A 14,271-nucleotide genomic window follows, 5' to 3' on the forward strand; every position below is an offset into this window, starting at 1 on the left:
ACTGTTTATCTGCAGTCTTCTCTTCCCTACAGCCATTATGAAGCTTGTCTGAGCTGTCAGAAGAAAAGGGGGTGGAGAGCTTAAATTGCACTTCGCAGAGCTAAGTTGGGAGAGCTCTGAGAGGTGATTTGAGGAATGGTACCCCCCCCCCTTTACATCCTTTACACAGCACAGACGAACAGAGCTGAGGCTGTCCCATCACAGGCTCTGTGCTGAAAATCCCTCCCCTGTCACCCTTTTCCTCTTGCTGTCAGGAAACCGTGTCAGAAGTGACTCATGCAGATAGCAGAGGAAAAGGGCAGACAGAAATCACACTTATTGCTCTGAAATTGTGACAAGTACAAACTATAGAGGGATATGCTTTGTTCAGATTTCATGTCTGAGGTTTGCAACCACTTTAATTTGAGTTTTCTTTTTCATATTATTATAGTATTTACAAAGCATTTCTAAAAGAACTACTATTGAGTATATGATGTGCTTCTTCTTAAAATTTTTAATTTATTTTAGGAGCCTGGATTATGATGAAGACGATAAGCATGGTGCTATACTTCCTCTGGTGATCACAGCTGGCACGATCACAAGAAGAGCAGTAGAGCCAACATGGCTGACTGCCAGCAATGCACGTGTAGGTTACGGATTATCATATTTGCATTTGGGAATATCCTAGCAGCAAGTGGTATTGCTTACACACGCTGGTGTTATCATTAGACACCCCTAGATATCTTTGAGATCATTTATAGTCAATTGTGATGCGTCATATCAAAGCCGAGAGGGGACATGGGCTTATTTACAGAAACCTATTGTGTCTTTTCTACAAAACTATAGGGAAAAGAACATGTGTTCTGTTCTCTAACTTATAGAAATTAAAGTGATATTAAAGGCTACAAAAGATGCTATACTTACCTGCTCTGTGCAGTGATATTGCACAATGTGGTCCCTAGCCTCCTCTTCTGGAAGTCCCCGCCAGCGCTGTCAACTTCTCCCTACTCTGGGTGCCTTCTTAGCAAGCCGGGTGCTATAAGCTAATTTGTAGTTTAAATGCCCTCGCCATTAACCACTTAAGCCCCGGAAGATTTTAACCCCTTCCTGACCAGGGCCTATTTTGCGATTCGGCACTGCGTGACTTTAACGGACAATTGTGTGGTCGTGCGACGCTGTACCTAAACTAATTTGACGTCCTTTTTTTCTCACAAACAGAGCTTTCTTTTGGTGGTATTTGATCACCTGTGCGATTTTTTTTGATCATGCACTATAAACATAAAGAGCGTCAATTTTGCAAAAATAACAATATTTTTCACATTTATTTTTATATGAAATTCCCCAAAAAAATGTAAAAATCAAAATTTTTTAACATTTTAGGTCAATTTGTTTTATGCTACATATTTTTGGTAAAAAAAATCTCAAAAAGCGTATTTTGATTGGTTTGCGCAAAAGTTATTGCGTTTACTAAGGGAAAGATTTTTGTCATTTTTGTTGTTGTTGTTTTTAACGCGTAATGGCGGCGATCTGCATTTTTTTTTTTGTGGGACTCCGACATTGCGGCGGACAGATCGGACCCTTGACTGACATTTTTGACACTTTTGGGGTTACCAGTGACATTACTACAGTAATCAGTGCTATACATATGCACTGTTACTGTAAAATGACACTGGCAGTGAAGGGGTTAACTTTTTTTGAGAAGGAGGGGTTAATTGTGTCCCTAGGGGTGTGCTTCTAACTGTTATTGGCTGTGGCTTGAGGTGTAAGAACAGAGATCAACGGTCCTACAAAGCAGAACCGTATGATCACTATTCTTACACAGGGGAGAATGACAGGCGGCTTGTTTACATTAGCCGCCTGCCTTTCTCCCGCTCTAACGGACGATCGCGAGTGCCCGGCGGACATCGCGCGTGCTCCCTAGAGCCTCACAGGCTAGTGACGTACCCATACGTCACTTTGACTGTGAGGGGCTGACCGCCGCAGTATATGTACTTGCGGCGGTCGGCAAGTGGTTAAAATAAACCCAATAAAATCCAATCTAATCTAATTATAGTGCTAGTACATAGTTGACCATACATAAACTACTATATCAACAAAAATAATCCTTCAATAAAAATGAATCTGTTAGTGACATTGTAAAGTGATAAAACTAAATATTATTATACAAATTCATATATTTTGCAAGTAAAAGAAAATCAATCTGTAAAGTCCATAGTGATGAACAAGAAATCCTCTTTTTAAAAGTGCCAGTGCTCAAAACTCATGCTGAAGTGACGATTTTCTTCATAGCATGTAAGTGCCTATCACCGTCAACACTTCACTCCATGCAGTTGAATGTGCCCCAACCCCAATGGGTTTAAACTCCCCAAATGGAGGGGACCTCCTTTAGCTTATACCAAAGGAGGTCTAATCAAGCTTTCCCACAGCTCCACTATGCGTGGCTGCTAATCTTCTGCTCGCTGTCTCCTTCACAAAGCCTCAGCTTATTACTCATGCAGGGAAAAGAGGATCAAACAGAGAGGGATCTCATAGTGTATAGCATTTTTATTAAAAGCCATAAAAAGTTTTAAAATTTACACCCATATTTATCAGTTCCCTCTCTGGCATCCAGGAATTATCTGCCAGTAAGTTTACACTATCGCCGCTCCGCTGCGGGAAGCAGCATGTGTACATCGACTTGTTATGCAGACTCGGGAGGATGGGCTTTCCCAAGTGCTATAAGAGCACCGGTGTGCATGTGCGCCTGAGCCAGGCTGTGTGCATCTATAGACACACACAGCACTGGTAAGCCACTCCCCCTGCTCCCTCATCACAGGAGTTTGACTGCTGCTTCTTCAGGAGGATTAAGGAATCATAACAAGGTTTCTGAACATACATAAACATAAAGATTAGTTCAATAATAAACATGGATTAATACACTAGTAAGGACCAAGTTGGCAAAGTCTGACTAAATAAAATCCAACCATGGGTAAGATGACTCAAAGGCATCCTGGGTGTGTCAGCGTCCTCAGGTGAGCGTGGGAGCACACATCACAGGGGGCTCCTACAAGGACAGCCATGCACATACCATCAAGACCTAAAAGTGGTAAATGAGTATATAACAAATAATACCCCGATGTATTCAAGGCACAATAGGAGGTAATCCTAGGGATGGTTCACACCAGGATATCTGGACTATATGTTGACCCCTTTAAACTCCAGGTGTCTGAGCGGCATATTTAGCTGAGCAGTTATTTCAACTGTTTGAATGTGCCCCAGGAACGTGCTGCAGGTTCCTGTGCACTTCACATTCACAGTGCGGTGCCAGCCCATTCTTTTTGAATATGCAGAATCTCATTGGTTCGCACAGAAAGTAGTGCATGCACTGCTTTACAAAATGCACTGCATGCAATCCAATGCAGGAAAATGCACTGAGTGGTGTCAACTTAATATTGGCACCATGTTCTGGTGTGAACGGGCACTAAAGGAACGGCTGTACTGAAGCTGTAATGCTCCAATGGTTCTATGAGTAAAGGCTGGGCAAGAACAAGTCAAATCCTATTTGTATGAAAGAAACCGCTTGTTTAAGTATCTTTCCAAACAAGAAAGGAGACCCATAATGTATCCAGAAAACAGGGGGTTGAACAGTTGTAGTAACTGCTCAGCTAAATATGCCGATCAGACACCTGAAGTTTAAAGGGGTCAACGTATAGTCCCAGATATCCAGAGAGAACCACATACGCAGGGAAAATAAATTACCACCATACAGGTGGGACACACAGGGTTCGATTTACTAAAACCGGAGAGTAAAAAATCTGTTGCAGCTCTACATAGAAACCAGTCGGCTTCCAGGTTCTTTTCAAAACTTAATGGAATAAGCTGAAGTTAGAAGCTGATTGGCTACCATGCACAGCTGCACCAGTTTTGGAGTACTCTAGTTTTAGTAAATCCCTAAAACTGTAAAAGATTAAAACAATATATAGATAGTACAAAATTACCAAACTCGCCATGACCAAATGTATTGAAGCCCACCATAAACATACACTAATTAAAGGAGGAGAGTAGAATTCAAATAAAGTATTACCTAAAATACCAATTACATAAATAGAAAGTATCCCCCAATCCCAAGGGCCGTATTTCTTTATATGAAAAAAGACCCTTTCCTCCATTAGACAACTGCTATAGTGAACTTTCTATCCCCATCATAGGTTGTAGGTTTCACTAAACACTATAAGTGCAGCTATCAATGTGCATAAAGTGACACCAGGATTTTTCGGACTTGCTAACCCCAAGCATTCATCTGCATTGGCAGTTTCCTTCCTAATATGTTTTCAACAGACTTGTCAAGTAATACTGAACTGTGACAAATACACAATACAGTTCCATACAATACGGGCACACCCCTGCCCTGCACACTGGCCTTTGCTTTCAGACCATAATACAGAATAGCCTTTATGCAGGTGATGGCAACTGTATGGAAACGGTCCAGCTTGCATTGTGTTCCATTTTAAGCTGGCCGTACACTGACAGTTCTAACAGTGGGGCCAGAACCTCTACCAATCTGTAGTTGCTGTATTCACTGTGTCCAAACTATGGTCGCATTTTTATGTTGCCTAATAAGCATATCAAGCCGACCATAAGGTGAGGTTGAATAGTGTTGGACTTCCAGTACAATTCCATTAACCCAAAAGGAAGCAAAGCATTGATAAAAAAATTGGGTTTCCTCATTTGACAAAAAAAAAACTACTTTTTGATGAGAATCTCCTGTCTACATCTCGCCTATCTGGAGTATCAACTCAAAGCAGCCCAGAAAACCTATTTGATATTTTAGCAACATATAAGTATATAGAAGTGCTATTTGTAGGCTTTTTTTATATGTATAGTTCAGGGGTCGGGAACCTTTTTGGCTGAGAGAGCCATGAACACCACATATTTTCAAATGTAATTCCGTGAGAGCCATACACTATATTTCAGGGGTCGGCAACCTTTATTTAATATTCATATTCATGGGCCGCAGCTATACATTGAGTATATGGAGTTGTGTGAAAGTGCCTGGAGTCCGGTCGGGAAGAGAGCAGAGCAGGCAGGTATGCAATGAGGCCGGAGTGGTGAAGCGCCTGCAGGCCTGCGAGTGATGGAGGTGAGTATAGGCCCTGAGAAAATGGCGGCCGGCCGCTGAAGGCCTCAGAAGTGGATGTGAGAGGCGGGTCCCCGGGTGTCAGAGGGGAAGGAGATCGTGTCTACTGGGGCACAGGGAGCGGATGGCAGGTCTCCTTACCTAGCGGTGATTGCCAAGGCCCTCAGATGCACAGCACACGAGCCGGCGGCGGTACCGCGAGTAGGCTGCGGGGTCCGTAGCATGGCAATCCGGTCACCCAGAGACGAACTGAGGGTAGCGGTGGGTAGGCCACAAAGTGTACCGTCGATGGGTGCAGAAATCTCCTTGGCACCGGGCACAGCTACGCGGATGGCACTGGATTGAGTGGTAGACGCGGCGGAGCTCTGGGACTACACATCCAGCACGGCCTCACGTCCGGACACGCCCCCCTTTATTAAAGATTTGTCTGCGAGCCAGATGCAGCCATCAAAAGAGCCACGTCTGGCTCGCGAGCCATAGGTTCCCTACCCCTGGTATAGTTTGTTTTATCTGAAATCAAAATGTTTGATTGCTTTTAGGAAATTGTAGCATTGCTGCGTTTTGTTGTTTGCTTTTGATGATGGATTTCTGTTCTTACAGGCAGATCGCATTGGCAGTGAACTGAAGGCGATGATTCAGGCCCCCCCAGGATATCACATCGTTGGAGCAGATGTGGATTCCCAGGAGCTCTGGATAGCAGCTATTCTTGGAGAGGCTCACTTTGCTGGAATTCATGGTATTCCGCTATAAATAAACTGTTGTTACAATGATGTTTTGGAGGAAAGGGTGCTGAAATAATATGGATTTAATTCTGCTGCCAAATTCAAGTCCTCTCTGTCCCAGAACAAAATCTGCATAATGTTTGTGTATGGAATACTTGTTCACACATTGCACACCCCTGAAAACGCTGATCAGCCATATACCCATCTGTATAAGGGGGGAAGGGGAATATGAAGGATAAAATGGGGGATAAAAAGGATATTGCAGGGGATCGGCACGTTGGTAGAATGTATATAATGTGGTATAAATTATATATAAAATAAAAGTACATGACATAGCATCAATGTAAAATAGTTTATAGAAAAGCCGATGCCCTATATAGGTATTAATGAGGTAAAACGGGAAAGGGGGGGACAAAAGCGGGACTTTAAATGAGGTGTGCGGAGTCGGTGGTCACAATAAAGAATGCAATTTTATAAAGATAAAGGTTTTAATGTATATCATGAGGAAATAGCATATATGGCATAAACACATTGATACAGGTGACATCAACAATACATGTGTGAAATGGCACAATCCCAATGTAATAAAAGGCATCGTAGATACCAAATAATAACTCAAGAAATACACAATGAGAAAAATAGATCATTGATAAAAACATTAAAACAGGTAACATGTTAATATTGGTAAGGAGTGCATCCATATTAGACTCGACGCGTTTCGTGGATACATTCCACTCGTCAGGAGCCAAGTGCACCCCAAATCATAATTTCAAGGGAAGGTCATTTCATACAAGATGTTGTAGATGGATGCTCCCAAGGGGTCAGAGAAGTCTGTTCCGGGAGCTGTAGGAGCCCAGACTGGGGACAAAGGCACACCACACAGGCATTCTACGATGTCATGAAGGTGACAAAAGTGTTTGGGAGATGATATCAAGATGTTGATCTCCAAGGATATCTATGGGTAAGGATGTTCGATTAATATAAAGAAAATTTTTCTCACTGTGACTACAGTGACGGGTAGGGAGTAATCAAGTTGATATAAAGGGTAAATCTAGAGGTAAGTATAAATACCTAGATGAATTAAATTCAATTAATCGAGGGAGATAAGCTGGATCATCTGAAAAACTTCAGGAATGCTGAAAAAGGAGAAAACTAATTGGTAAAAATATATAAAAAATATATGAGAGTGTATATATGTATATTGGAGAATATACGTAAAAGGCCACACCCAGCATTGACATTGAGTGAATAATGGTGACTGAATAAAGTGAGGTGCGAATTGTGAAAGCAAAAGTGAAAGGGTGAATAAAGGTGAAAAATAAGGGGGGGAAAAAAGGGGGGGGGGAGGTGCTTCAGTGTTGGGTAACAATCAAAAGAAAAATAGGAAAGCCATGGGAGTGAAAATTAAGGAATAGGGTGCAAAAGTGTCCAAACCACCAAGGGCAGTGATAGAGAATGTGAAAGGGTAAAGGTGCTCAGAGCAGCATCAAGGGGCAAATGAGGTGACAACAGGGAATGCCAGGAGGAATACCTAACGTCCGCAGCGATGGGGCTCCTAGCGTCACGTCCGCGCTCAAAAGTGGAGGAGGCGCTGTCATGTCCAGGATCAAAGCGCCGTCCCGGATCCGGACAAACGCCACCTCCCTAAGTATGAGCGCGAGAGTGGAATCACATGGCGGCGCGAGGACGCTGTCAATAGACGTCACACGCACAGCATGGATGACGTGGCGCCGAGGCGCGACGGGAAGCCGCCCATACCCCCGCGTCCAATCAACGGATGGGCAGAAGGGGGGAGAAGGGAGGCCACCGAAGCGCCTCGCAGCTCCCGGAAGTAAACGACAGACCATGGGATATATACAACCTAGTAATAGCAATCTATAGAATACAAACAAGTTACTACCCATGACAAAAGGGACATACTCGAAATAAATATGTATAAATGGATATTGCCAAGATAGTAGCAAGCCCAAAACAAAAGGGGGGAAGGGGGCCTGCATATGGACCAAACGTGAACAAAACACAGGACAAACAAAGACAAAACAGACAAAAAGACAAAGACAGTTATACAATGAACAGGGATGGAGGCGGCTAGCCCTGGGCAGGCACCGCCTCATTTAAAGTCCCAACTGTCTTTGTCTTTTTGTCTGTTTTGTCTTTGTTTGTCCTGTGTTTTGTTATATATTTTTTGAATATGCATAGGGATGGAGGTGTGCGGTTGGTTCACGTTTGGTCCATATGCAGGCCCCCTTCCCCCCTTTTGTTTTGGGCTTGCTACTATCTTGGCAATATCCATTTATACATATTTATTTCGAGTATGTCCCTTTTGTCATGGGTAGTAACTTGTTTGTATTCTATAGATTGCTATTACTAGGTTGTATATATCCCATGGTCTGTCGTTTACTTCCGGGAGCTGCGAGGCGCTTCGGTGGCCTCCCTTCTCCCCCCTTCTGCCCATCCGTTGATTGGACGCGGGGGTATGGGCGGCTTCCCGTCGCGCCTCGGCGCCACGTCATCCATGCTGTGCGTGTGACGTCTATTGACAGCGTCCTCGCGCCGCCATGTGATTCCACTCTCGCGCTCATACTTAGGGAGGTGGCGTTTGTCCGGATCCGGGACGGCGCTTTGATCCTGGACATGACAGCGCCTCCTCCACTTTTGAGCGCGGACGTGACGCTAGGAGCCCCATCGCTGCGGACGTTAGGTATTCCTCCTGGCATTCCCTGTTGTCACCTCATTTGCCCCTTGATGCTGCTCTGAGCACCTTTACCCTTTCACATTCTCTATCACTGCCCTTGGTGGTTTGGACACTTTTGCACCCTATTCCTTAATTTTCACTCCCATGGCTTTCCTATTTTTCTTTTGATTGTTACCCAACACTGAAGCACCTCCCCCCCCCTTTTTTCCCCCCCTTATTTTTCACCTTTATTCACCCTTTCACTTTTGCTTTCACAATTCGCACCTCACTTTATTCAGTCACCATTATTCACTCAATGTCAATGCTGGGTGTGGCCTTTTACGTATATTCTCCAATATACATATATACACTCTCATATATTTTTTATATATTTTTACCAATTAGTTTTCTCCTTTTTCAGCATTCCTGAAGTTTTTCAGATGATCCAGCTTATCTCCCTCGATTAATTGAATTTAATTCATCTAGGTATTTATACTTACCTCTAGATTTACCCTTTATATCAACTTGATTACTCCCTACCCGTCACTGTAGTCACAGTGAGAAAAATTTTCTTTATATTAATCGAACATCCTTACCCATAGATATCCTTGGAGATCAACATCTTGATATCATCTCCCAAACACTTTTGTCACCTTCATGACATCGTAGAATGCCTGTGTGGTGTGCCTTTGTCCCCAGTCTGGGCTCCTACAGCTCCCGGAACAGACTTCTCTGACCCCTTGGGAGCATCCATCTACAACATCTTGTATGAAATGACCTTCCCTTGAAATTATGATTTGGGGTGCACTTGGCTCCTGACGAGTGGAATGTATCCACGAAACGCGTCGAGTCTAATATGGATGCACTCCTTACCAATATTAACATGTTACCTGTTTTAATGTTTTTATCAATGATCTATTTTTCTCATTGTGTATTTCTTGAGTTATTATTTGGTATCTACGATGCCTTTTATTACATTGGGATTGTGCCATTTCACACATGTATTGTTGATGTCACCTGTATCAATGTGTTTATGCCATATATGCTATTTCCTCATGATATACATTAAAACCTTTATCTTTATAAAATTGCATTCTTTATTGTGACCACCGACTCCGCACACCTCATTTAAAGTCCCGCTTTTGTCCCCCCCTTTCCCGTTTTACCTCATTAATACCTATATAGGGCATCGGCTTTTCTATAAACTATTTTACATTGATGCTATGTCATGTACTTTTATTTTATATATAATTTATACCACATTATATACATTCTACCAACGTGCCGATCCCCTGCAATATCCTTTTTATCCCCCATTTTATCCTTCATATTCCCCTTCCCCCCTTATACAATGAACAGGGATGGAGGCGGCTAGCCCTGGGCAGGCACCGCCTCATTTAAAGTCCCAACTGTCTTTGTCTTTTTGTCTGTTTTGTCTTTGTTTGTCCTGTGTTTTGTTATATATTTTTTGCATATACCCATCTGGGGATAGTTTTATGCAAAACTGGTTTATTCCCACTGTAAATCCGGCAGCGTCCCACCCTATCAGGGCACTTTACTATTCCAGTAGATGTACCTGTCTTTAAGGATCTAGCAAATAAGCCACTGGATGCCGTTTCCTGAGCTCCCCTCTCTTCTTTTTATCACTGTCCTAGAGCAATAAATTAAGAGCATGCATTATTGATTATAAACCAAACAAAATGTTATGATGACCACAATAATCTTATCAAATGTCAATGTTTACATCATATTTATATTGAATTTTTCCATGTTGTCCCCACATTAGCAAATTAGTGAAATAGATCTGAAATCTTATATTACCATGCAGTGATTTTACAGTCCTGCTGGTATAAGGAGTGATTGAAGGGCTGAAGTACCATAACATCCACTGCTCCAGGCTCCCTCCAGTGCTGATACCATAATCGTAAAAATAAGGTCATGTGATATCTACTGAAATATGAAGGGTTCAGCGTTCAGATTGGTGGATCCTCCTCTTCAACATGTCATACAACTAAAATAATTGACTTTAACCCTTTCACTGCCAGCAAGGGCATACAGCGGCACAGAACCGATTCCAGCTGGGCAAGTCCGTATGCTTTACGCCATCTGCATTCCCCTTTTACTATAATCTCAAGGTCACCTTACCTTTTTACCATCCTTTGGTTTCAGAAAATGTATGGTTTTTGGGGAGGGGGAGAGGGGGTCGGAGGGGAAGGGGGGGGGGGTCTTTTACAAATTCTGAAATCTATATGAAAAAAAAAAAAATTGAAAAACAGCAAATATTGTCTGGCCACCTGAGTTTTAAAGTGGAGCACAGGGCCTGGCATTTTGTAGCCGTTTACTTTTTTAATTTTTTTATTGAACTAAGTGAAGAACCGCTTTAGTGACTTGGTAATATTGCATGACGCAGCTGCAAATGTGTATGTGCTGGAAACACTTTAAACATGCCTACCAGTGGTGGCCCGTCCATTGGGGGCGCAGGGGCGCCGCTCCCCCTATCCATGCGTCCAGCCCCCTAATCTACATGCAGGGCGCCGGACGCACGGATTCCAATGTTTTTTTTTTGAAGCTCGTGATTAGAGCCAGAGGCTCTAATAGGCTTCAAAAAAGGGTGGGCTCGGGCCCTGAGCCCACCCAGTTGTGTGACAATAGCGAATGACTATTCGCTATTGCCACACTGATTCTCCTCCTGGCCAATCAGGAAGCAGGTTCTGAGACCCGTTTCCCAATTAGCCGAAAGGAGAAGCCATGCTAATGGCCGAGGAGGAGACACAGGGGAAGCCCACAAAGGAGACTGAGGGGGAAGCCGCCGCTGCTGCCTGCCCAGGGTAAGTGAGTCGGTGACTGGGCGGGGAAGGGGGGGTTAGGTGTATGGACTGGAGCTGGTGGGGTCCGTGGGGGGAGGGGGGTATGGTGTGGTCCGTCTGCCGCCCCCCCCCGGCCCATGGAGCACCGGCCACCACTGGTGCCTACAATAAAATGTACTGTATGGTTGATAATTGCACAAGATAAAGCATGGATGGTAAAGCAGATAGATTTTCTATTGAGCATTATAGTAATGGTCTGTGTTTTCAGGTTGCACTGCCTTTGGATGGATGACTCTACAAGGTAAAAAGAGCAGCGGCACGGATCTCCACAGTAAGACGGCATCTACTGTGGGAATAAGTCGAGAACATGCCAAGGTCTTCAATTATGGCCGAATTTATGGTGCTGGGCAGCCCTTTGCTGAACGTCTGCTGATGCAGTTTAATCATAGACTGACTCAGGAGGAAGCAGTGGGGAAAGCCAAACACATGTATGCAGCAACAAAGGGAGTCAGGAGGTGAGTGGCACAGCATGGTTTGGATATGTGTTCTGCTATAAAGATAGAATTGTGCGGAAAAGGAAAACAGCCTTTGTTTGGACAATAGCTGATTGGTCATTTCCAAAATGTATATTCATGCATAGGTGTGAATGTCAGACACTATCTGAATATGTACATGCCAAGAGTTTTCTATTCTTTTCAGTTTGCAATTCATGTTAGTCATGCAGAGTTGTAGACGTTTTTGGACTATAACATTTTTGTCACATGGGGATTTTTCAGGTACATCTTGTCTGAAGATGCAGAGTGGCTGGTGGAAGAGCTTGGGATCTTAGTTGAGCGAGGAGAAGAGAATTCTGTGAGCTTAGACGATGTGCGGAAGATACAAAAACAAGCATCAACGAAGTAAAGTACCCCTGTAGTCTCATACCTTGTATCAAAATCCTACTTCTGCTACTTATGTTATCCTTTCAGTGTTTTGAGTGAATACTAAAAATAAGGTAACTACTAGGGCTGCTGAATATAATCGTCGAATCGATGCATCGCGATGCGACCCTTCGCGATTCTGCATCGATTCGGGGTGGTTGAATAATCGATTACCTAATGACGTCACTTCCGGGGGCGGGGACAGAAGTGACATGGCGGCGCTGGCCGGGCTTGTGGGATACGGAGCTCCTCCTCGTGGCGCAGGAGAGGAGGAGAGCGGAGCGATCAGTGCTCTCTCTGGCCCCGGGATACACACGGCACGCCCACTTAGCACGCTGCTGCCCGACCGCCCGCTCTGACAGCCCGGCCGCCCGAAGTCGCGGCCTTCCCAGCTCGGTACACTTCTAGTAGCGGTGCGGTTCTCGGCAGACAGCCTGAGTTGACCGCAGGGGAGCGAGGAGGCCCTGCTTTCCACCTGTACCGTGCACTGCACTAGTCCGAGCTCCAAATTCTCGACATGAGGCTCATCACCCAGGACCTGTCCGAGCCCTACTCCATACACCTACCGCTACTTCATCCACACTGGCTGCAGCTCTGCTTCCTGGTAAGTCGGGGCACTACAGGGCCCAGCATTCCTCCTTACCAGGGCCTGCTAGAATACAACTAGGGGCACTACAGAGCCCAGCATTCCTCCTTACCAGGGCCTGCTAGAATACAACTAGGGGCACTACAGAGCCCAGCATTCCTCCTTACCAGGGCCTGTTATACTACAACTAGGGGGACTACTACAGACTCTGTATTCCCCCTAGTTGTTGTATAACAGGCCCTGGTAAGGAGGAATGCTGGGCTCTGTAGTGCCCCTAGTTGTAGTACAGTAGGCCCTGGTAAGGAGGAATGCTGGGCTCTGTAGTCCCTCTAGTTGTAGTACAGTAGGCCCTGGTAAGGAGGAATGCTGGGCTCTGTAGTCCCCCTAGTTGTAGTATAACAGGCCCTGGTAAGGAGGAATGTTGGGCTCTGTAGCTCTGTAGCTCTGTACAGAGCCAAGCATTCCTCCTTACCAGAGCCTGTTATACTACAACTAGGGGGACTACAGAGCCCAGCATTCCTCCTTACCAGAGCCTGCTATACTACAACTAGGGGGACTACAGAGCCCAGCATTCCTCCTTACCAGGGCCTACGGTACTACAACTAGCATCAGGTAACTCTTCTAACCTGATGTGGCCTGCTCTAAAGGGGGATCTATGAGGGGACCTGCTCTACTAAAGGGGGATCTATGGGGGGACCTGCTCTACTAAAGGGGGATCTCTGGGGATGCTAGCCTGCTCTAAAGGGGGATCTATGGCGACCCTGCACTAAAGGGGATCTATTCCATAGATCTCCCCTTTAGAGCAGGGTCCCCATAGATCCCCCTTTAGAGCTCAGTTCCCCTGGATCCCCTTTAGGACAGGCCCAGGCTCCCCATAGATCTCCTTTAGAGCAGGGTCCCCATAGATCCCCCTTTAGAGAAGGGTCCCCATAGATCTGCCTTTAGAGCAGGGTCACCATAGATCCCCCTTTAGAAAAGGGTCCCCATAGTAATCGTGATGCATCGCGGAATCGAATCGTATCTAATCGCGACCCTAATAATCGTAATCGCATCGAATCGTGAGGTAAGTGAAGATGCGCAGCCCTAGTAACTACTACATTGGCCATCAATGAAACAAAAAAAAAAAGCCGCTCCAGGAGAGTGAGTCTTTAGGTAATCCCCACACACTAGTCAGGTGCTAGCCCAGCTTGCATGCCGTATATCATAAGGAAATAATTTCGGGAGGGCTGCACTTCCAAAAATCCTTTTATTGAAGCTTCATATGACAAGTGGTGGACAGATGGTTGACACCTATATACAGCTCTAATGTGTCATCATTAGGTTACACGTGAACTAACCATTTTTTTTGCAACCCTCCTTTAGTACATCTCCTGCAACCTATTCTACATATATATAATGGAGAGAGAGAGAGAGAATATGTCCGTATTGATCTTCATGATGTTCTAACACTGCTTTTAAAAACATTTG

At 44.6% G+C, this 14,271-nt stretch overlaps 1 protein-coding gene across 1 annotated transcript in view; it reads left to right on the forward strand.

The window, feature by feature from the left end:
* POLG (DNA polymerase gamma, catalytic subunit) overlaps window positions 1-14,271 on the forward strand; it is a 105,051-nt gene that overhangs the window by 63,935 nt on the left and 26,845 nt on the right. Inside the window, exons 14-17 of the mRNA XM_082255112.1 lie at window positions 508-625; window positions 5,696-5,831; window positions 11,567-11,813; window positions 12,075-12,197. Of these exons, the coding sequence (XP_082111238.1) occupies window positions 508-625; window positions 5,696-5,831; window positions 11,567-11,813; window positions 12,075-12,197 (624 nt within the window). The remainder of the gene's footprint in view (window positions 1-507; window positions 626-5,695; window positions 5,832-11,566; window positions 11,814-12,074; window positions 12,198-14,271) is intronic.

This window comes from Pelophylax lessonae (genome assembly GCF_965119305.1).
Source record: "Pelophylax lessonae genome assembly, chromosome: 4".
Classification (NCBI taxonomy): domain Eukaryota; kingdom Metazoa; phylum Chordata; class Amphibia; order Anura; family Ranidae; genus Pelophylax; species Pelophylax lessonae.